The following is a 24276-nucleotide window of genomic DNA, read 5'->3' as shown; positions in this document are numbered from 1 at the left end:
GGATTTAAAAATACAATTTATGTCAAAAATGTGAAATTACAAAATGCTTTTCGAATTGGATTTCTAATTCTTTGAGTTAGATGTTTTATATGTTTGTTTTAGATGTTTGTTTTTCTTTTTGATTGACTCTCCTGGTCCTCCATACTCTCCTACTGTGTTCCATGGGACAGAAAAAATGTTTTCTTGTTTGTTTGCTTTAAACAGAGAGTTTGAAACCCTGCAGCCCACCCGTGCGGCTCCATGTCGCCCCTCCGTGGCGCTCTCTCTCCTCCGCGCAGACCCAGCAGTCCTGCTCCTTCCTCCCTCCTCCTCCTCTTCCTCCTGCTGATGCCATGGCTGCGGAGGCGGATCATGCGACCACCGGCCCCGCAGACTGCACGGAGATGCGGGAGCAGCTGGTAAGGATGCTTTCAGTTCAACAACACATTTTTTCTGTGTTGAACGTCGCGGCCTTTGATGCGCCGCTGCAGGGATGGAGTCCAGCCTGCAGGATGCACCAAACCTGCAGCAGGGACGCGTTGTTGTTTTAATACAAACTCGGGTGAAATGTTAAGATTGAAGGTTTTGCAGGGGGAGGACAGGAACGCAGGTGTGGGGGAGGATAGAGAGGGGTGGGTATCTGTAGCTCCCATCCAGCGTGACGCGCTGATGCGCCAGAGGAGAAGTGAAACTAGAGGCTCGGCTCTGTGATTCCCTCTCGCTTCTCGTCGCTTCAGAGACCGTTTTCTTCCACTCGGTAATGACGCAAGATCCTAACAACTTGGCACCAGAGGTAAACATTCTTCCTGATCACCCGAGCGGGGTAATGAGAGCAGATTTGTTAGGTTCATCTGAGTCAGCAGCAGACAGAGAGGAAGTGGGGTTCCCACAGATCAGAGATCCAGGTAGTGTTCCTTCAGCCTGACTTCTAATTGGAGGAAATAAAATCTGCATTTGGAGAAAACTTAAAAGTCACATGTTCATTTTTATTATTATTTCTAAATAGGTGGTGATTTTTGAAGAACATTTTTAATAATGAAGAAATAATGTTTGATATCCTAAATGCTTTTTTTTTTTTTTAAAGAAGCTTGCTTTTCTCCACCTCCAAGCTCTTGAACCAAAACCTGTTCTTCAACTCAGTTGAGATGTTTGTGTCAGCTGACCGTTCACTGGCTCATTACTAATTGTCTTCAGTGTGAGGGACTCAGTCAGTCATTGGTTGCTCTGCTGCCTCTGCGCTGCTCACTTTCTAACCACATCTTCTCTCTTGGGTGAGTTCAACCTTCATCAGTAGTGTCCAAGTTTGTTTCATTTTAAAGGCAGGGTTAGTGCATGGAGGGTGGAATATTTAGGCTATAGTGGCAAAGGTTAGGATACCAGATTATGCAATGCAATCCCTTTTAATCTCCATGCTGTAGAATTGGAGAGTCTTGTTGGGGGGAAAAAATGAAAACCTCGAGAGAAATGCTGTGATTAGAGCTTACTTGGTTCCTGATTGTTTTGGACCCACATTATGTGCCTCTGATGGCTTGCAGGCAGTGAAGCAAACAGACCACGAGGAATGTCAGAGTAAGATCCCACATGTGTTGTGCTACGGGCCGTTCCTTTGCTGCCTCTCAGGTTGAAGTGCAGCATAGTTTCTGAAGTAAAGGACCTAGTTTTCACCTTTAGAGGCCAGGTGATTGCGTTCTGAAGGAAAATGCTTTGTTTTTTTCCAGTGGTTTGCACTGAAACGCTTTCGACGCCAACACTCATACCTCAGACATGGTGTTACAACATCCTCACCAGTCCCTAAGGCCAGGAAGCAGCATGTTGACTCTTTGCTCCTGGGGGTCAAGCCTTGAATTAATGCTTTTTTGTTAAAGAAGGATTATAGTTACAGCCAGATCCATACATTGATGCCGTAAAAGACACAAAGATTAGTTTGCAAATGTGTGAAAGTTTGTAAATAGTGGAAAAAGCCTTCAGTGTAGGTGATTGAACATCTTGATTTGTTGAGTGTAAACTGGAAACACTGATTTCTGATTTTCTTTGAGGTAAGAACCGCCAATTTTAATGTTGACTGTATTTTATTTAGGACTGTAAAATATGAAAAACAACATAAAGATACTAGCTTTTCTTTGTTAGAGGGGGTGATTTTAGATGATGCCCCAAAGATGCGCCTAATATTTATTTACTTTCCTTTAAACAAAGCAAAACTCCTCCAATAGTATGCTAATACTTATTTCATTTATAGAAGGGAATCTCTCAGGACTTCCTCTGCTTTGATAATTTCAATCAAATGCTAAAATAAATAATAATGTTTTTCTGTAGTCATCCTGCCGATCATGATCAAAGAAGATAGAGGGAAAGTTGTCTGATTGATCGTCATTTTGAGAAACGTCAGAGATCTTTAAAAAAGGAGTTTCTCTTTGAGCAAAACAAAAGTTATGTCAGGTTTTTGTCATTTTATGGTCGCTCACTGGCAACATAAAGTTCTGGATCATCCTCACAATCAATATGAGGTGAAGTTAAAGTTACTAAAGTTAGATTAATATGAGCAACAGGCTTCAGTCCACTGAAGTAAAAGCCAAATGCATGAAAGAAAAACATGAGATTAGGTATTAGAGGTCTGAAAAAACAGCTGGGTCTGTCTTTAAACGACTTTATTGAGGAAACTAAGGAATGGAAAATTACAAATTAAGACATCTATGCTGTTGAATTCAAGCCACATATTCATATCTGCCTTCATAAAAGAGAAATAAGCATTCAACCTTTTTCTAAAGTCCCAAACTCAGCCCTGGAACTTTTTTTAGGTCCCTATTTTACATCACAGAAGTCAGAGTCTTTTGAGCGATGACACAATCTGGTAAACTGAATCTGACAGCTGTCATTTCATTTTCATTTAAGGTTTATTTCCCTCATTAAAAAAGGCAAAGTCTGTGTGAAGTTGAAACTGTTTAAAATCTTTAATCTTTAGTCCGCTCCTTCGATGACATAACAGTCATAAGTGAAGAGGGAACTTAGTGGCTCCTGAAGGTCATAAGGTTACCGGCCCATCCATCACGTCCTAAAATGAATGAAGCCACTGTGACCAGCAAACAGACTTCACCTTAAGGCCTAAACATTTATTAAACCAGCAGCTCTTTAACCGATCATAGCTCCTCATTGCTCAGCTGAAATCAGCTTCATTTAAAGCAGCAGCATATTTCTTAGCACCTGTGAAACTGCTTTAGATTTGACAAAAAATTTTCCTAAAACTAAAATATGTCAACATAAACAAAGCTTAAATAATCTTGTGATTATTTTTTTAACCATTAATCTAAAACGAGATAATTTAAGTTAATAAGAAAAAGAAAAAAATCCTTTATTGCACATCTTAATTGAATTGCAATTGCAATGTTACAAAAATACAAGTATAACAATATAACAGAAATGTAATCTTTAAGGAAAAATGTTTAATTATATTATGTTAATAAATGTTTATAGTTAATGTTTGTAGCTTTTTCTTTATTATGATGTAAGTAGGTTATTCTTTCAGCAAATTAGGTGTAACAGTCTGTGCATCATAACTCTAGGTTTAACAATTCGACTTAGACAACTTTTAATGTCATTTTGTAAACAAAGAGTGTATAAAAAACAATATTTCTTTTAGTAAACCTTTTAGACAGTAAATGAACAGACAGTAAATGAATTAGATTCAATTCGTTGACAATTATTCCAATAATTAATTAATTAATTAATTGTTTCTGCCCTAGTTTTACAACCAGACCAGAACAGTGACTGAAACACTAAGTTATAGATGGAAATGAGAGGTCCGGTGTTTTTATATATGTATGGAAATATAGCATATTGCTGCTCAAATTAAAATATTTCACTCAGAAATTCCTGCAATGTTTTACTTTAAGCCGGTTTCAGTGCTTAAACATATTCACCCCAATACTTAAATACCGCATCTTACAAGGTGTTCTGAATTGAGGCATTTTGCAGAGATAAAGTCGATCTTATCACAGATTTTTTTAAGGTAGGTGCACATCTGATGACGAGCTGATAAGGAATATAGCACAGGACAAGTGAACCGTTGCATGACCTTTATCAAACCGTCTCTCCCTTCCAGACGAAAGAGGGGAACATGAAAGAAGATCTGGAAGCGCCTCTGTCTGCTGGACATGAAAGCTTTGCCATCAAGTGCCGGGATGTGTGCCGGTCGTATGGGAAGCTAAAGGTCCTCACCAACCTGAACCTGACCGTACCACAGGGACAGATGTGAGTACTGTCACTCTGAAAGCAGTTCCTACTGGGTTTTTTCTAAACTTTTCAACCCTTTGCTTTGCTCCAGGTCGCTTTAAGTAATGGTCTCTTCCTGGCCTTCCAAGATTTGCACACCATGCAAACCATGTTTGCATTCTTGAAAAAGTTGCCGGCCGGCTGAGGCCAGCCCTCGCCTTTTGTCACTCATCTGTCTGACTGATCAGTTGCCAAACATGTCAGCTTCGTTGTTGGTAGGCAGGTTACCGCCTGTACATACTGTTTAGCTTGTTTTTGTCAAAAGAGGAAAATTCCATTCCTCCTGGGTGGCAAAAGGAGTCTGAGATGAGATTGGAAAAAAGAAAACATACTGTTCAGTGACAAGTTAACCTGCAGCTTCTTGGAAGAACCAGCTCATTTCGTCTTTCTTTGCTGTGTCTGTCGTTTGTCTTTGTCACATCTGAGCCCAGTCAGAGGGGATTTACAGGCGACTTTTTCCCACACAGACCTACATGGTCGAAATGGCAAAAGTACAGAGTTCAGGTTTAATTTTGCAGCATGTCTTCCAAACACCTGTCAGTTAAATGAATTAGCACAATCTGTACCTTTTGCCTGGTAAAATGTTTGCCTGCTGGAATGAAATTGGATAATCTAGGTTGTACCAGGGTTTAGGGGGTCATTAAATTATTATTTTTTTTAAATTAAGGCCTTAATTGGCATTAAAATTTATTAAATGTGATTATAGTGGTATTTAAAATGCTCTATTTAAAAAAATATATTTATAAAAAGTTCATGAAATAAAACTATTTCATTAGATATATTATATCGCAACACATTTGCATGGAACCGGTTGATCGTAAAGCTGTATGTTCGTAAAAGATGCGGAGAAAAAGCTAGAGACTGGGAAAATGCAAATTTCAACAAATTTCAACAAAAGACAGATTGCAGTATTAATATATATATATATATATATATATATATATATATATATATATATATATATATATATATATATATATATATATATATATATATATATATATATAAACTTCAAGTCATGGGTACTTGTTGATGGCATTAAAATTTCTAAGAGCATTAAAAAGCATTAAGTTAGAGGTACTCATTCCTGTATAAAGCCAGTGTACTCCATGATAGTTCCCTGAAAAAAAATACAAATAAAATGTTACTGTACTGCTGTTCTTTTTTTTTTTAACAGTTTATGATATTACCTTTAAAGTGTGTCATAGCAATCATTAGGTATGCTAAGTATGTGCCAAGGTCAAGACCTACTGCACAAGAACAGATAGGTATGTTCTCTCCCCATGGCTGCAAAAACAGAATGACGTGATATTCTTGCTCTCATTCTCTTCACATATTCTAGGCAGAGCATTCAAAGGCTGCATTTGTGAGGCAACGTTTACAAACTCCCAATGATTCAGTTCTTTATCTCTAGGGAAGAATAGAATCTATGAACCAGAAAGAACTTTGTTCACCTTTTTGCAGGGACTTTAAGTAAAATAACACATGCACCTGTTTTTTTTAGACTAGCCTGAAGAGCATGCAAAATATGCTATGATGGTTTGTTTTGAATTAGTACAGATATAAATCAGAATTGCAGCCTTTTAAAGTAGGTTACTTTTGTTTTCTATATGACTGTTATGTAAAACAAACTGGGAAGATTATAGATAATTGCTTAAAATTGTCAGTTTTTAATGCAGAATCTGTGGGGATAAGTGGAGCCTAGTTAATATGAATCATACAGGAGCATTTTCTTCCCCCAATTGATGGGCAATAAGCAAAAATTATGTCTATCCTTTCTTTAAATACATACATTTTTCATATTATTGTTAATGAAATAAATTCCAACTCAATAAAAATTCCTTGTATTTATTTTTTTGCAGTTACGGCCTTTTGGGTCCCAGCGGATGTGGCAAAACAACGCTTTTAAAATGCATCGTTGGAACACTGAAAATATCCAGAGGACACATCACTGTGTTGGGGAAACCGCCTGCATTTCCCGGACATGAGGTTCCTGGGAAAATGGTTGGATACATGCCACAGGTAAAGTACAACACTTCAATTATAACATTAATGAAGATAAATCACTGAAAAGTACAGCAATGCATATAGATAAAAAATAAAGTATTACAGGTACCTCTAGCTGTTAATCTAAGGACAATTATTTGATTTTTAGCCTGTTTAAAAAAAGAAAGAAAGAAAAATTGTTGACATAACTGTTTTGTAAGAGTGGGAGTGTGGAAGATTTTCGGTGGTTTTTCACAGAATATTCTAGAGCTCGTTCTCATGCAGGTGAGCCGCTCTTAAAGGTCCAAAAACACTGTCACGCTCCAGGGCTTCAGCCATTTAGCCTTTGTTGCTGGTAGGCACTGGTTACCTCATTACTGTCAAACTAGATTTTAAACTAGCCAGTAGCAAACATACCATCTCTCTTCATGTTACCTTCAGTAATGTGTTCACTAATACAGATTAGGATGCTTAATATAGAGAAAAGAACTGTAAAAATTGGCTAAATCTGATTTTTTTTCATACAAAACTACAGATTTACTTACATTTTTTAACCAGAAATATCTGGTTTCTGTTTCTATATTATACAAAAAATGATCCAGTGAAAAAATGTAAAGCATTTAAGACATTTGGATTGTCATTTTCTTAAGATTCATTCTGATGGATGGTTGCTTTTTACAAAAAATGTCATAATATCAGCCTTTCATATCAGTTGATATCAATAATTATTGATTATGTTTTCTTTATGTTATTAAAATAAGGACCAGATAAAAAAACTTAAGTTTAGGATTTTAACAATAGGTCGAAGGTTCAAGAATTATAACTATTATTATTATAAGGAGTCAGAAAAGTCAGAGCATTTTGACGGGAATCATGTAATATAAGAAAGTTGGACAAAGCAAAAATAATATCTCCCTCCATGTTGAAAGTCGATGCAGACTGTGCAGCGAACTCTCCTCTCATTTATGACCAGTAAAGGAAACCCTCCCTGACTGGTTTTAACCAAGCAACAGCGATAAAAGTTCAAAAATTTCTAACATCCTTGTGTCACGTCATAAGCTTGGGTGTATGAGATCAAAAATTCCCATGCATGAATAACAGCGGTTGCTTGACTTGGGGAAGGCGAGCAATTTCCACCTCATCACACAGCTGTTTCCAGCCCTAAAAATGAAAGATTTCTAATGCTTCACTTATTTGAAAAGAGAACGCTTCTTTGTAAAGAACAGCCTATAGCAAATGGTAAAGGTTGATATTAAAGGGTCTTTGTATAGTGTGATGTTTCTCTACTGCAGGCGATTACTAGTGGCCAGCTTATAACATATGTTAGACTAGATGGAAGCTGGAGTACCTGGACAAAAACACACATGGTTTTTATGTTTATCAAAAAATAAAACCTCACAAACCTTTTTGCTGTACCTATAAACCCACCAAAGTGGAACCTGAATTTATTTGCTCCTGATCTTATCTTTTCATCAATGTCAGGTCAATGATGATGATGATGTTTTTCTCTATGGCTTCTCTAAAAATAAAGGAAGCTTTAAATACTTGAATCTTAAAACTCTGGTGTTTTTGTGTTGCACAGGAGCTGGCTCTGTACAATGAGTTCACCATTAGCGACACCTTGACTTTCTTTGGACGAATCCATGGTCTGACATCAAAGGAAACCCAGGCGCGCATGGACTTCCTCATCGACTTCCTGCATCTACCTCAGAAACACAGCCTGGTCCGAAATCTCAGGTAAAACCAATAGTAATGACTTTAAAGATGCTACAGTGAGAGGTTTGCGTTAAAAGCATTTTATCCTTAGATACAGCCTATGATTAACTGAGGACTTTGAACCCAGAAGGATCTGTATTAGTGTAGCAGACAAACATTATCTGCTCTTATGAGAGGCTGTAAAACAACAAAACCGTCAGAGTTTGATAATGGAACAGGGGAAAGTCAAATAAGGTTGGCTCTTTAACGACTGTTACATTCACCGCCGTGTTGACAGGACTGACTCAAAGACTCAGATATTTCTTCCTGTAATTATAGTTTTTAAAGGCAGTATCCACCAAACATTTAGAAGTGACGCATTAGTGAAATGACACCCAGAGAAAAAAAAAACTGTATGTTTTTATTCTGTAGAAATTAGTCCACCTTTGCTGACCTAAAGGAGCAGAGATTCAGACGTAAGCATGGAAGAATTTCTGTTGTTTTTTTTTACGGTGTGCCGCGCCGCTGTGGGCCCCACCCTGCCTGCCTCATCGCCAAGGACTAAAAGTGGGCTGTAAGGCGTCTGATTGGCATCCGGGTTTTCCAATTGTGTTTTTCCAATTGAACAATTTTATTGGTTTGTTGCAGCATTCAGCCGCTGCTTCAGTTTTCCAGTTTTTCCTTTGATTTGGGGGTGTAATACAAAAAAAAAAAAGATAAAACTCAAAACATTTTTCTGCATAGATTAAAATAAAAGGATTAACTCGTTAGTCTTCTTTTGTTGTTATGGAAGTATTCCAGCCCATGCTTGTTGGTCTCCATGCTCCTTTTGTGGTAATGAAGTCTTGTCATGGTTTTGCACGCTGTGGTTCAACCTTACATGGGAAACTCCACCAAAGACGTTACACAGCAGATATGTCTGGTATGCACAAACATGTTCTAAACGCCACCATCATAACAATGCTTATGCAATGATAAGTTATTTGGTCATGTAATTAAAAATCCAGTTGTTTTCTAAATAATGATTGTTAAATTTTGATGTAAAAAGTGGTTGTTTTTTATTATGTAACCCATAAGCATTACTTGCTGTTTACCATAGCCCTGCCAAGCAGGTTTGTCTTGACCGTTTGGTTCTGGAAGCTTTCAACTCCCACCTTTTTGCCTTCCTTTGGATCGAGCGGCATGCATACATTAAGCAGTTACGAAACAATTGGGAACATTGGAGAAGTTTTCTTTTTTTTCTCATGTTTTCCCTTTCTGTGTGTCACAGCGGGGGTCAAAGGAGAAGGGTGTCCCTGGGAGCTGCTTTGTTGCAGAACCCTGAGCTGCTCATCCTGGATGAGCCCACAGTCGGAGTGGACCCTGTGCTTAGAGCTAAGTATGTATCTGCTTGTCTGCTCTCTGTGAGTCACGCAGCAGGTCTGCAGACTGTTCTTCACAGTCATGTCTTGTAACTTTCCAGCTGCCCTTAGACAAACTAAACCCATTGAAGAAGGACATTTTATTTGATACAGCTGAGATCCACATGCTTCATACATTTATAACTTTTAATTGGGGTGCAATACCAAAGGTACAAATAAAATAAAAACACCAACATTTATAGATACAACACATTTTACCTCAATCTGACATGAAATCAGACCAAATCTTTCCCAAATCTTTGATCTTTTAACTCAGTTAAAATTAGCCCGAGTTTTTGTTTCCTAATTGACCAAAAAATAAAAGAAAAAACTAAAATTGAAATTTTTAGAGAGATTTCAAATTCTCCTAATTCTCCAAATGACCTTTTTGTTTTAGATAGGGCTGGATGATATGGCTCAAAAATGTAATCTCCAATCTTTTTCCTTCCAAATCGGATTAATCTATTTTTTTCTTACGTATGTTTCATAAAAAAGTACAAATGACATATATTGCTTTCCAAACTTAGCTTTTATTTCACTCCTCCTCCAATGAAAATAACTAACTAAAGCTTAGCAGCTGGTGGCATCGCACAGAGAGCTAGTTTGTAAGTTACAGTATGAGAAGACATAATCAAAAACAAAAACGTAATGAATTTTCGTCACCCTGCTCTTTTAAAGCGCAATGAGTGGATTGGGGCAAAATAATCCTAATTTTCTCATCAGTTTTTAAACACACAAATATTTCCAAGCAGCAATATTTCTCTCTCCTGCAATAACTATGTTGTTACTATCAACCAATTAAATAATTATATCACCACTGGCTGCACATCATCCAAAACAGATGTTTAATTTGTATCTAAGGTTGCAGTCTTAAGGAAAATGAAAGCAATCATTATCTATAATTTTTTCATCTTAAACACTTTTGGTTTACCTGTAAATGATAAGATAATATTATTCAAATTGTCAAATAATTTTACTATCAGTTCATGTGAGTCAGTGAAGAAATTCATGTGATCATGTAAAATGACAACTCAAGCTCTCATAAATGAGCATATAAATAGGTAATTAATAGAAACATTTAAATATTATTGTGATGAAACAGTAATCTTCAGAGTAGATAAACACACACAAAAAAATAGCATATGAAAAAAATCAAATATGTGAACGTACTAAGGTCTTGTTGAAAAAGTACCCATTTACAAAAATACCAGGAAATTAGAGTAAAAATTACTTTATCAAAATGTTTTTCTTTAATTTTCTCCCTGTTTATTAAGGTGAAGATGTCACAGTAGAAGCGGTGAACATAGTAAACATGTGCTTAAACACAAAAGTTTCCATCTTTAATAAAAAAAAAAGCTTTCTGGTATTTTATAAAAATGTGTAAAATCTTATAAAAATGTTGCTTTATCTTTATTAGGAACATTGTTATTACTGTGCATCATTTATAAAGTTGCTATTGTTTCTCAGTGATGCACTCTTTAATACCTCTACTGACTAGCAGTAAACAGCAACAGGTGAGGAAAGGGCACCACAATGTTACTTCCCACACTGCCTGGACAAAATTCAGCACTCTACCTGGCGTCTCAGTAAGGTGATGGAAATTTTTTTAGCACTTTGAAAGTGAAACGTAATGTCAGGAACTAGCTCATCCTTCCCTATCTGAGTTTCTATACAAAAGAAAAAAAGAAACAATGGCAGTATAAACATTTTTCTAACCTTAAGCTGATACTTTTGACAAAAACCTAACAATCCTTTGGTAAAAACACATCCTGGCAGCTCAGTAAAGAGTCTCACCAGCTGAAGTCAACCTAAACGGTTTAGATTATTCCTGATAAATGTCGACTTTTGAAAGCATAATCCCCCCTGCAGGGTGTTGCTGCAGTATCATTACATAATCACTAACCAGATCAGACGGCTGGAAGCATGGCAGCTTCTGGTGAAGCATGTGAGCTGTGAGTTTAGGAAAACTCCACTGGTCCACTGGTTGGGTGTTATGTAACCTATGTTTTTTTTTTTTGCTTTGTTTTTCTTTTGTCTTTGGTTGTAGGATCTGGCAACATCTGGTGGAGATTGTGAAAACGGGGAAAGTCTCTGTCATCATTACTACGCATTATATAGAGGAGGCCCGGCAAGCCAATGTGGTAAGCAGATAAGCAGGTGCATACATGTATACACACTGCAAAACACTGAATGGAGAAATACAAATTACTTAGGCATAAAATCCAACATCTATAGAACACAGAGTAATGAGCCTCTAGAGTAATTATAGTATTCATTAGCTTTGACAGCAGGGTCATGAGTTCTGATCCGGGGGGGAGATGATGGAATGAGGATGAACAAAGGCTCAGCTGTGTGCTTATTTACATCCTCTGAACAATTTGATTCATGTCTATGATGTAGCGTTTCCTCATAGTGAAAAACTGTCATCATGTTTCTCCTAAAAATGATGGAAAACTGCAGGGCCTTGTTTGTTTTTCTAGAAAAAAAATATTCATACCACATGTTTGTCTATATGGTATGAATTTGCGTATACCTACAAACTCTAGGTACAGTTTTGTTTTACAAACATGTCAACAGCTGATTATATTATGATGATATTTTGTGTGCGTTCAACATTTTAGGATTCATTTGTTTGGATCTTTAATTGGATGATATCAGTGGAGCAGGAATATCTGATTGCTACAAAAAGACAATAATTGCAAAAATATTTTTTAAATGGCAAAGAAGGGAAAAGAAATAGCAATAGAAATGTAAAAAAAAAAGTGTAAAGAAAAAACTGACTTTGCTGTAACAGGAAAAGAACCAGTTCATTACTGGTAACTGCAGAAAAATGTGTATAAAAGACACACAGAAAAATTTTATGATTGCTGTTATGCTTAAATGTTTAGGTCTGGGCTTTTAAACAATTTTCTACAAATTAATTTTAATTTTGATTTAAAAAAGTTATTTTTTTAAATATTTTTAAAGATTACAGTAAATAAATGTATTAAGAAACCTTTGCAAAACCTGTTTCCTTAAGTCACAAGAAATCCATTAATCCCCAGGGTTCATTTGTTTTACTAATAATCTCCTTAAATGCACCAAATGTTTCTACAGTCAGAAAGCATTTGGCTTTCTTTTTTTTTTTGCGATAAAGAGTTTGCAGGTTTGCTGCATTCCTTCTGGCCTTAGGATAAGCTAAGCTAAGTTTTTGCTTTTTTGCTCCTAAAACAATTTGTGGCATTTCTCCATGCTGAAAATCTCTTTCCTGTAAGCCAAGCAGTCAAACCAGATTGAAGGGTTAAAACAGATTTTTTTTTCTTTTGTTTTATATGAGAAAAAATAATTGGTTCTTAGCTTATAAACCACTAATAGATACAAAAAGAAACTGCTGGTTCATTAAAGTTAAAAGTTTTATTTATTTTTTTTTGATTATGTTGCAAGGGACTATATAACCTCTAATTTTCTGTTTAATTTTTTTTCACATCTTATTAAGGTTTAACATTTAGTCAGAAAGGGGTTTTTAGTTGCTATTCATGCCAACAATAAACCAATAAATTGACATTAAAAATTTCTTTTTTTTTTTACTTTTTAGCATCATGTAGATATTTTTTTAGATTGGTTTAAAACAAAACAAGATAAATGAGGTAGCAAACGACGATGCAGTTATGTAAAGTTGCAACCCATGATAATGCCTTTAGGACTGAACCATTGACCTGAATAGATGCGGGGGGGGCATAAAATGGGAAGTAGCACATTATATTTACTCATTTATTAAATAACTAGAGTACTCTAAGAGTGACAAATACAGTAAAGGACTGAATATTCTTGAAGAGAGTCTAAATTAACGACTGAAACCAGGCTAAGAAAAGATACAAAAGATTTAAAAACAGAAAACATTTACTTTTAAACATTTACTATAAAAATATACTTTATGTTAACATTTTTCTTTGCTCTAACAGTTCCTACTTTCTATCTGAAGCTTTCAACATTTTCACAGATGATATCTGATTATTTTAGCTGCTGAAACATCACTTCTGGTTTCTTGTGTAATCATTTTTCAGCTCTTTCCACTGTAAAGGGAATTCACCTGCTTGCTTAACTTACAGTAGTATCAGAAAGTATTCACACTCTTAGTAGTAGTAGTAGTGTTATAAGTGTTTTTTTTCCTTTCTATATTTTGTTATTTTTCCCTTTTTTTGTTTTTGTTTTTACAACAGAATATGCTATAATATTATCTAGTTTATTTGCAGATCAATGCACGGTCTGCTACACTAAAATAGCATAATGATTCATAAGTATTCATAAGTTGATTCATAAGTTAGTTCCTGCTGCAGAATAAGATCCCCCTACATGATGCTGCCACCACCATGCTTTATAGTAGAGATGGTTGTAGCTAGGTAATGCGCAGCACACGTGTTTCCTCCAGATTTGGCCTTCAGGATAAATGTAAGTATTGCAAGAAAGCAACTCCTGAAAACCTCTTAAGGGCTTTTTTTTTAAAGGTTTCATAAAGATGTGACTGGTGGAGCATATAATGGGTGGTTGTCCTATCTTGTCAGGAAACACAGAAGCTCCACCTTAGTAACCAATAGGTTCATAGTCACCCTCTTTTTCTGATTACTCTGTCTGCTCAGGGCCTGATCTAGATTGGCACATATTTTTTTCTCCTCTTCCATTTCCAAATAATGCCTTGTAGGATGATAATTTTTTCTGACAATTTGAATACCTTTTCCCCAAATTTCAGCCCTCAGTAGAAATGATTCACTCTGCTAACAGTTGCTTTGACCCTGTTGCTCTGCTTCGCTCCAGAGTTCACCTCCATATCACACTCTGGCAAATCATTTTACTACAGATGAAATCGTAATAAGCTGCAAAGCAACTCTTGGATGATCAGGAAATCTGTTCAAAGTGCATGATGACCTACATATTTAAACATTTTTACATAACGTCTAACCGTTCATATTGTGATTGTAATCTGTTTTGTGTGAACTCTGTAAGTTTTACTTAAATTTATTTTAGAGTAAGTCTTGTGCATCTAATTGTGTAGAAAATTACAGGTGTGAATACTTTGTGTTTTATTGCTGTAAGCTTGGCAGGTGGGTTAGGAAAACAGTATTTCCCCCTTCCACAGCTGGATTACTCTGCTATACTGTAGTTACCCTAGGTATATTAACCCATTGACACTTGATGGTCTTGTTGTCACTTAAGACTATTTTTTTTTTTAACCAGCTGAGAACAAATTGCACATCTAATTGCGCATAACTTGAAATAAGAGCCCAAGTCTTTTTTTTTCTTGCTGAGGGAGACATAGAGAATAATAAAAGCTTTCACCAAAACTAGTCTGACAACCTGGAGGTGATTACCTTCAGTGTCAGACAGCTGCATGCACTGTACAGAGGTAGAATGACGCAAATGCGGGTGCTAATCGGCTTTTGTGATTCCTGCACCTTGACAGAGGAATGTTTGGTCATGTAATAAGCATAACAAAGATGTGCTGCTCTACTAATTTCACTGAAGAATTAAGTTCACCTGGGAGTTGGAACGGAGCCATATCACTTTGACGTGACCTAGAAAAAGGCAGATTTATCAGTTCCCTTTGTATCCTAGCATCGGTTGTAGCAGGTAAACGATTACAGCCAGCGCATTGTTCCTGCAGCTTTACTTTGTGGCATGTTTGCACCACAGATATCAGCAGCATGCATTTAAAGAATGAGTTCTTGAATATCCCCAATTAAATTAGCCTTTTTGATTTCTGTTGTATATTAGCTAAAATATACATCATAACCTGATTTTACAATGAAGTTTTTCTTCTGCAAAACTGCTTTGTAACATCATGTGTTAAGGAATCACTAGGAAAATCCAAACCCTGTTGTATTGTGCTTTACATAAGTATACATACCCATCATATTATTGTGAGATTACAGCCTTAAGTTGTTTATTTCTGATGGGATCTAATATAATAGACACTACAGATGAAATAGTATCGCTGTATTTACAGCTACAAGTCTTTTGGGGCAGTTTATACCTTTTCTTCTTTTGCTTTTTTCTGTTAAACTTTTTCCTCCAAGTATCTCTGACCTGATTCACTGTCACACCATTATGCTGGATGATGTTCATGGTTTGAAAGCTGTCAAAAAAGTTCACTTTCATCTTATTTTGCAAGAAAACCTCCCATAAGTCTGCTCTCAGTCGGATGGCTTGAGGACGACAGGCTGTAGTTTGTGCATACAGAACACATTTAAAAACGTATTTAAATGCTAAATATAACATTTAAACTTACTTTTACTTTTAAAACATATTTTAAAAACAATGTATCATTTCTCTTTGCAATTCTGTGCTTCTGTGTTGTTCTCTGACATTAAATACATGAGAAGACATGTGGAAAGTGGAAAAGTTAAAGACAGGTTCATACTTTTGGGAACCCTTCTGGAGGAATAAAAGTTGTTCACCCAACAGTCATAAAAGAGAAATTCAAACTGCCACCAGGACGACATATGAAGATTTTTTGATGTTTAGATGGACCTTAATCGGACCTGTTTCTTCCAGTAGAGCAGTTTGCTTTAAGATTCATACTTCAACTGTTTATCTACAGTAAAGTGCGACTTTCTGTTCCTGTTCCACATTTCTGCTTATCTTCTATTTCCTCTATTTCTGCTGAAGGTTAATGCTGTTAATCAGTTTTAGGAACTCAATAGCTAAACTAGATGTCACCTTCCTTTTGTTGCTGCTTTGAGAGCTTTAGGGCCCAGTTGCACATTCAGCAGGACATAAGGGATTTTCTAAAAGTATGCAACGACCTATTGTCTTTATAAATATCCATGCTTAAGATAAACATGCAGGTGTTCAGGTCTTAATTGGTTAATTAAACCATTTTCCCTATAAATTATTTGGTGTATTTTCTTATTTTCTTAAGGTCGGTCTGATGAGAAACGGCCACTTGCTGGCAGAAGGTCCTCCAGATGCTCTCATGAAGCAGCACTGTGCAACAGTGAGTATTTTCCAGGTCTCTCAACGTGTTACTCCCTAGAGTGGGGGTTGGTTGGGGTTAAACCTGAAAAGCTGACTTAAGTGACTTGCTTTCTAATGAAGGAAAAATGACTAAAAAGGGGTAAAATTAAGGGTGACCTCTCAGGCCTGTTCATAAACATGCATCGCAGCTTGTTTTGATCTGTCCTGTCTGCTGTTTGCAGACCCTGGAGCATGCCTTCCTGCAGCTGTGTGAGACGTCGGACCAGAACTCCACCCAGGAATCTAGCTCAGAGAGCGGCACCCTAGAGAAAGACCAAACTTTTCCAAATGGCCGGGATGAGAGTGAGCCGATTCTCGCAGTCGGACCGCCGCCTGTAGAAGAAGTTCCTAAATGTACAGGTATGCATGTGTGCATGAAGCATTCCATCTCAGTATTGCAATGGTTTTCATTTTGTTTGTTTAATTATTGAAACTCCAAGGTTAGGTACATCAGTGCCAACAGTTATTTTATTTCAGTCATTAATTCTATAAGCCATAACTGTAAAAATATAAATTTGAATTTGCATTGGGGAAGTGGGTGTATTTCTCACCATATGTCGTCTGAAATATGTCTCCTTAACCCATCTCAAGACTCTGCATGACAAGGAGTGAGTATTAGAGAAAAGGTTTGCCTTTAATGCTGCCTGTTAGCAGGGTAACTGCTTTTCTCCAATAACAAAAAAGTAACACTTTTGACTAGAATCGTAATGTAATTTATTTTGCAAATTTTTCTACCCAAAATTCTAGTTATTCCCATTTTATCATCCATGGGCGTAGGTTTGCATAGGGACCATAGGGACATGTCCCTACCAAAATTTTGAACCGACCTAATTGTCCCTACCAATAATTGGATGTGAGCAACATGTTTATAATTTCCAGCAGTAGTTGTTGCAGCAGAGGCTTCTTTTTCTCTCACAGCTCCTCTGCCTGGTCTCTCCTGTCCCTTTCATGTAGCAGCGCATGGAACTGTGCTGCGCTGTTTAACTCAACTCTCATTGGTTGGTCTGCCTTAAGTTCCGCCTTCTCTCTCTCTGATTGGCTGTTTTCTAGTCAGCCTGTGCTTGGAGCACAACATTGAAATTTTATTCACACTAGAATGCTGCGGTTACTACAATTAATATTAGGCTACAAAACTAGTCCCAATAAAAAAAAATGAATATCATGTACACTAAAAAACAAAAACCTTTTTTTTTTCTTTTATAAAACGAAATATTCTGAGTCAGCCAGGAGATCTGAAGACTGCTGGAAAAATGGGCAAATAAAGGCTGTAAGCATCAACATTTCTGATTCTTAGCCACAGCCACCTAAAAAAGAAAATGTGAGGGTTTCTTTTTTACCGATATTTAGTTAATATTACTGTTTTCATTTTTTTGTTTTTATTTTTACAATTTTGATATAATAACTGATCTAAGTGGGTTGCTCTGTGGGGAAAGGCACATTTTACATTTATATTACTGTATGTTTTAAAGTCTCTATTCTCCAGTTAATGATGAATCACTTACTAAATTAGTTGACAGTTTTTGAAATAATTAATTAATATGATTCATTTTTTTCAGCCCCAGATGAAATACATGAAATGTGCTACACAGAGTACCTACAGCCCAGATGTTCAACTTTTATAGTGAAGTTAATATTTTAATGAATGTATTATTTTGCTTGATACAGAGAGAGAATAGTAGGTACAAATATTAGAGTGGGGTTTAACTCTGCACAATTCTATATCTTCAAAAGAAAATACTGTATTTACCTTCTCTCTTAGTCGTTCAAATGAAACCATTTTCAAAGTGGAAAACAGTCCTAATTCCACATTCATCAGAGCCGGTGATACTTCAAACATTGATAAACAGCATCTAATGAGTGTAGAGCTTATAACATTGTTATTAATGGAGCAAAATGTTTTTCTCTTTTAACAATGAATTCCTCTTATCAGTACGGATGCTCACATTGAGCATAAAAAAGGACATGCATATTGCATAGCACCAATGACACCAGGCCAATAGTGTCCCTACCAAAGTTCAAATCAAACCTACGCCCTTGTTATCATCTGAATATTTAGCCGAGACCCTGTATTGTCCACTTATTTTCTTCCATATTTTTAATTATACATTTTCCAAATCAAGCCTTATCTGTACGACTATACTTTATAGTCGCTTTATGATCGTCGGCCTTGTAGCGATACAGCTTTTGATAATAGACTGACGTTTATCGATACCTTATCAAGACATTGGAGCATTCTGTAGATGACGGCTATGATAAATGCAGTGATGAAGTGGGATCATGCTCCTTCACAATATTTGCTTCCTTGTTGGGTCACTATAGTAAATCTGTTGTGCACTTTTTGGAGGAAATATTTCTAAAATAGAAAAATCCTTTATTAAACTACAGTGTAAAATTTCATGAGTTTTGCAGGAGCAAGAGCGTGGAGCATAGTAGTTTAAAACAGAAGAACAAATTTTACATAATGAACCGCACACTCGGATAACATTAAATACAATGATAGAATGAACAGAAACGTGTACAAAGCTGGAATTCCAGCACAAGCGTTTTATTTGAGTTATTCGATAGAGTTCTGATAGCAATAGATGTGTTTGTTTTTAGTGATAATCTTTATTGAAATTGAACACTTTTAGTTCAACACTTTAATCTAATTCAGAGTTTCTGTTGGATTTCAACATGTGACCCAAAAAAAATAACAAAACAACAGACTGGAGACCCCCTGAAAATATATTTTACAGTAATACTACATATATATATATATATATATATATATATATATATATATATATATATATATATATATATATATATATATATATACATATGAAGTGAAGTAATATTATTTTTTACTTTAATTTCTATAAACTGTTTATTGTTTAGTTAAATAAATGAAATTTATTTTCAATTATTAATTGTGCAACTTAAAATTGAATGGAGTATTCAATAGTTGAAATATTGTATTGTTTTATCTTGATCTAGTGACACTAGAAAGGGTTGAATTTAACTCTTTAGGAGTTAAATTAGCACTTAATTTACACAGACATACACACTAACATTTGTGTATGTCTGTGCTAACTTGCTGTTTTCCTAAAGCATCTCATTGAAGAGCAAGTGACGGATGGTTTTGTGTGTTTCTGTTCTAGTGGACTGGAAGGAGCGTGCCAGACACATACTGCCGAAGGGGAGGAACATCGGAGCGTTGGTCATTAAAACGATGGTGCGGATGAAGAGAATGCCGGGGTACGTTCTGTTTTTGTGTTTGTTTTTTTTTTCATCTAAGATTATTTGCTGGTGGGTAACAGCAGGACAGAAGAAGCAGCTGCTTTTTTGACTGTGGCGTTCTCCTATGTGCTTGCAGCTCGCTGTGTTTCCAGTTCCTGCTGCCCGTCATCCAGATCTCTCTCATCTGTTTATGTGTGGGCGGAGATCCGAAGGGGATCAAGGTTGCCGTGGTGAATAACGACACTAGCCCTGCGTCCTCCTCCTACAGCCAGTCACTGCTCTCCTTTCTGGATAACTCCAGCGTCATTCAGGTATAACTGTGACCCCGAGTCTCATTGTTTAGTCACCAGATGTCCTTTATTTTATTTCACATTCTTTGATGATCTAATCAGAAACTAGGACAAAAAAATATTGGTTATCCTTTCCATTTTCAGCATGTCAACCCAAACAATCATTTTCTTACACATATGGTACATTTAAAGCTAGACTTGTACCATCAAACAAATGTTCAAAGTTTTTAAATGAATTCATTCAAAGAAAGCTAATTTACTAAGTTTTTCAACATGGTAGGAGTGGATGTGTGTTTTCTTTATTAAGGCCTGCTCAACCTTAACCAACTAAGTTTCAGTTCTATTTCTCTACAGATCAGACTCTAAGACTTCCTTCCTTCTAGGAAAGTTTCTTTCTGTTTGGAGAGGAACTACAACCTCTCAGCACACTGTAACATACTCACAGTATACAGTGTAAAACTGACCAGTGTTGTTTAAAACACCTATCTCTGGTGTTAAAGTAGGAATATAATTACTTTAACTTATTTTGGTTTTTAAGTATAGCAATAGTAAAGCAGTCATCCAAGAAATGACTCAAGTGAGAATGCAAAAAAAATGTAATCAGACAGAGAAATATGTTCAAATGATGGTTTATCAAAGTATTTAATAAAATGTAAGAAATAAGGAATAAATAACATGTTTTAAAAATAAATAAATTCAACATAAACTTATTACAGTATTCATTGACAGACTGCTGCACCATAAATGCACCAGGGAGCGTTAGCATAGATCCTTCCTCCCGGCAGCTGTAAGACTTTATAACCATCACTGTTCCCAACAACCTCAATAAGTTACTACATTAATGATGATTTTGCACAGTTTCTACCTTAGTCAGTTAAATAACATGCTGCGGTTATTTTGCACATCTCTGATGTTGCTGCTATTTTCAAATATTCATTACTGTAAAATGTCCATTGCTGCATATTGGTTATTTATTCTCAGGTAAACAGTATTTATATTGTGAAAACACTTTATAGTACCGTATTATATTTGTTTATGTTTTACTTTTCTCTATTATGTTATATTTATTCTAAGGTCCTCATTTGTGTGACAATTTTTTCTATAATCTTTTTGCTGCTGTAAACACCAGGAATTCCCCATTGTGGGACAATAAAGGGATTGTTTTATTTTATTCTATTCTATTCTATTCTAATGCTTAAGTAGGATAAGGAAGATATTTATTAAGTTATTTCACCTGATCTCGATCAGATCAACTTACTCATGGTGGTTGGAGTAATCAGAAAGTTTAAGTAGGAGTAGCAATTCTCTGAGAAGAAAACTGAATTGTTCAAAAAGTCACCCTAGTAAATGTTATTAGTTATTACCTATGTCATCTAACAAATCAGCAGTAAATTAAAACTGTTAACATTGAATAAGAATCATCCAAAAAAAATATGAAACATCCCTTTATAGCCTCTCTCCATTGGGTTCCTTAATATTAATATATAGAATTAATTTTCCTAAATGGCCAAAGCCTCTATGAATTCATAACTGACCTGTTTTGTTTCCATCTGTTCTCAAGTAGAAAGGAAACAGCAGCTTTTCAGTTTGTGAAACCATGTACATCTTGATGCTCCTTCTGTCTCCATCTTTGTTTGACTCTTCCTAGTTTGCTACTTCCAGCAGATTAATCGCTACAAATTATATGTTTTTTTTTATGTGTCTGTTTTCCATAAACTATCGCTCATTGGAATAAAATGTTTGTAGTTCCTCTCTATTTGCTCTCACTGTGTTTAAAATGCAGATCTCTGCGCAGAGAGAACTGGATTTAAACGCACTATTAAAACATATTCTGAAAGCTTACTGAAAACTAAAACGGTTAAATAAGAAATGCTGTTATCTGGAAATAGTATAACATCAGAAATTCTTCTGTTTTTTCATTGGTTTAGGTTCCTGTCACCCATAACGAGGCTTTTGAAGGAGTCTATAAAGGAGAGTACTGGGGCGTCATCGGCTTTGGACAGAACTTCACCAGTTATTTAACTAAACGGTAAAAAAAAAACAAAAATGGAGAATCAGCTGTGATAAGACAAAGACATTGAATTGTTTTCTTTGGATTTTTTTGTTTTGCCAAGTACCAGAATCTAGGTAAAATAAAGTAAATGTATTCTACTAGAGAAAAAGAACTAAGTTTTTAACTTTTTTTTTAACTGATTCCTTAAAAATATACATATATGCACAAATATCATTAAAATATTTGTTTTTGAGGGCCATCTAAGAACAACAAGAGCTTATTAAGGTTTTAAGGAAGTGGTACATAAATCGCTTATTTATTATCCCTGTTATTTTTAACTGACAGAAAATAAAAGAGAGGAAAACAAAAAAGGAAAAACATCTTTTCTTTAAGCTTGTGCTTTGCTCTATAGATAAATCCTCATAAAGCATGGTGCACTTTCTTCTGAGTTTCAGAAAAAAATCCTCTAATATTCACTATATTGTGACAACTATATTCTAATATTCAAATCTGCACAAAAGATTTCGTTTCATCCTTGAAAGGAAAATTCCAGATTAGTCTGAAATTTACTGTAAGCAACTAATAAGGTTAACCTTGAACATTAGGGAGGAAAATACAAGATAAAAAAAAAATGGGTGGAACTAGAACAATCTTAAGAGCTGCAACCTAAAGAATCTCAAATTATTTTTAATAAAACCAATTTTTCAATGAGGTTTCTCCTCCTCATTGGCAGTATGTATCGGCAGGTTATTCTCTGCTGGTGTTCTTGTGTTTTTTTCCCACTCAGCTCAGGATGTGAAAAGCAGGATCTGCATAGAGTGGAGCAGAGCTGCGTAATGTTTGTAACTGTAATCCTCCAATCAGCTCTCACATTTCTCTGCGTGGCTATTGTTACACATATATACAGGAAGCTTCTCAAGCCCTACAAAGACACATACTATACGCTGCAGGGATACTTCAACTGCTTGAACCTTTTTACTTTTTGCCTCTTTATTACATATCTACTACTTTAGTCTGCGATATAAAGGATAGACAAAAAGATATGAGTGCGTTATTGTGAGGAAGAAGTAAAATGCTTGTTTTGTTTTTTTACTGTAAAATATGTCAGTAGTAGTGGCAGGGTCATGCTGTGGGGCTGCTTTTCCACAGCAGGGGCAGAGAAGGCAGCAGAGGCCTTTTTTAATCAGAAAACATTGAAATAAATGTTCTGACTGAATTGGAGCTAATTTACAAAGAAATATGAGAAAATATTTTAGCCTCCAGATCAGCGATGGTAGAGAGACATGCCCCAAAGGATTTGCAGCTGTAGTTGCAGTGACTCATAGGCATATGAGTGTATGAACAAATGTATGCCAAGTTTTTGCAATTGTTTTTACAAATTTTACAAAAACTTGAAGCACGATTCATTGTCTTTCCATTAATGGACACCTTCCTTTCTCCCGCATAAAATCCAAGCGAAATAGCTTTAACTTTGAAGTTTTGATGTGGAAAAATATGTGAAAATGTTAAATGGGTCCAGATTTATTAACTTAATGTTTATCTCTTTTTGTCACAAATCGTTTCCCTTAGTATCAAATACCAGCCCCTCTGCAGGCCCCAGCCTCTGAACCTCATTTATTATTGAACTGGTTCCACGACACATTTGACCTGCTTAATAATTTATATCTAAAAGAGTAAAGAAAAAGAGTCAGAAATTAGAAAAATTACAAATCTTCTATTGGGGAAACAGAGATGATCGGAATATAATTCTGACGAATCTGGAGGGAAAATCCAAGCAGACACAGAAAAAATAAAAACAATTTTATTTTAGAGATTCTAAGCTTCAATTCCTTCCCTTTCATGTTTCAAAAAACAAATCATCATCCTCCTGTTTCTCTCCCTCCTTCCTCTTTTGTCACCATCAGGGTTTGTTTGGTTTTTCTCCTCTTGGGCCGATGCTCTTGTTGTTGTGCACCTGCAGCACAGTTCTGTCCTGTTCAGTCATACTTCAAACACAAAACCAGTTCAGACCGGCTCTGTTAAAGCATGCAAGGGTGTCAAACAAAAAGTGCATTCCAGCTACACAAGACAAACTCAGCAGTGAGAAAAAATGTTCACCACACACACACACACACACACACACACACACACACACACACACACACACACACACACACACACACACACACACACACTTGCTCTGAGACCAGGAAACCACCTCACAGATCGGGTTATGAAACTTGTTTCCTTTCCCGTTGTTTCAACCTGGCTGACCTCTGACCTAATATATGTTCTGATATCAGGATGATCCTAATAAAAGCGTTTTTTTGGCTTTAGATTTTCAATGTTTTATTAATTTAATCACTTGGCACTGCAGTACTTGCAGTATGTTTTTATATTTTAGTTCTTTAACCTAATGATTCATCAAAGCTTCACTTAAGCCAAAAAATTAAATGCAGAGAGTGGTAGGAGCTGCCAT

The 24276-nt window shown here is 35.9% G+C and overlaps 1 protein-coding gene across 4 annotated transcripts in view; it reads left to right on the top strand.

Moving 5' to 3' along the window:
- The first annotated feature begins 262 nt into the window (after nucleotides 1–262).
- abch1 (ATP-binding cassette, sub-family H, member 1) overlaps nucleotides 263–24276 on the top strand; it is a 39878-nt gene continuing 15864 nt past the window's right edge. Inside the window, exons 1-12 of one of the 4 annotated variants that reach the window (XM_038307426.1) lie at nucleotides 764–884; nucleotides 1064–1250; nucleotides 4076–4224; nucleotides 6108–6267; nucleotides 7814–7968; nucleotides 9197–9304; nucleotides 11374–11467; nucleotides 16222–16296; nucleotides 16499–16676; nucleotides 19457–19553; nucleotides 19672–19846; nucleotides 21754–21854. In XM_038307426.1, the coding sequence (XP_038163354.1) occupies nucleotides 4091–4224; nucleotides 6108–6267; nucleotides 7814–7968; nucleotides 9197–9304; nucleotides 11374–11467; nucleotides 16222–16296; nucleotides 16499–16676; nucleotides 19457–19553; nucleotides 19672–19846; nucleotides 21754–21854 (1277 nt within the window). In that variant the 5' untranslated portion in view covers nucleotides 764–884; nucleotides 1064–1250; nucleotides 4076–4090. Of the gene's footprint in view, nucleotides 399–634; nucleotides 885–1063; nucleotides 1251–4075; nucleotides 4225–6107; nucleotides 6268–7813; nucleotides 7969–9196; nucleotides 9305–11373; nucleotides 11468–16221; nucleotides 16297–16498; nucleotides 16677–19456; nucleotides 19554–19671; nucleotides 19847–21753; nucleotides 21855–24276 lie in introns of those variants that run through there. The other 3 variants (XM_038307424.1, XM_038307425.1, XM_038307427.1) reach the window with 3 other exon arrangements.

This window comes from Cyprinodon tularosa, unplaced genomic scaffold (assembly GCF_016077235.1).
Source record: "Cyprinodon tularosa strain WSP-4 unplaced genomic scaffold, ASM1607723v1 ctg61, whole genome shotgun sequence".
In the NCBI taxonomy this organism is placed as follows: domain Eukaryota; kingdom Metazoa; phylum Chordata; class Actinopteri; order Cyprinodontiformes; family Cyprinodontidae; genus Cyprinodon; species Cyprinodon tularosa.
The sequence above is the reverse complement of the archived record's forward strand: the minus strand, read 5'-3'. Positions and strand labels throughout refer to the sequence as shown.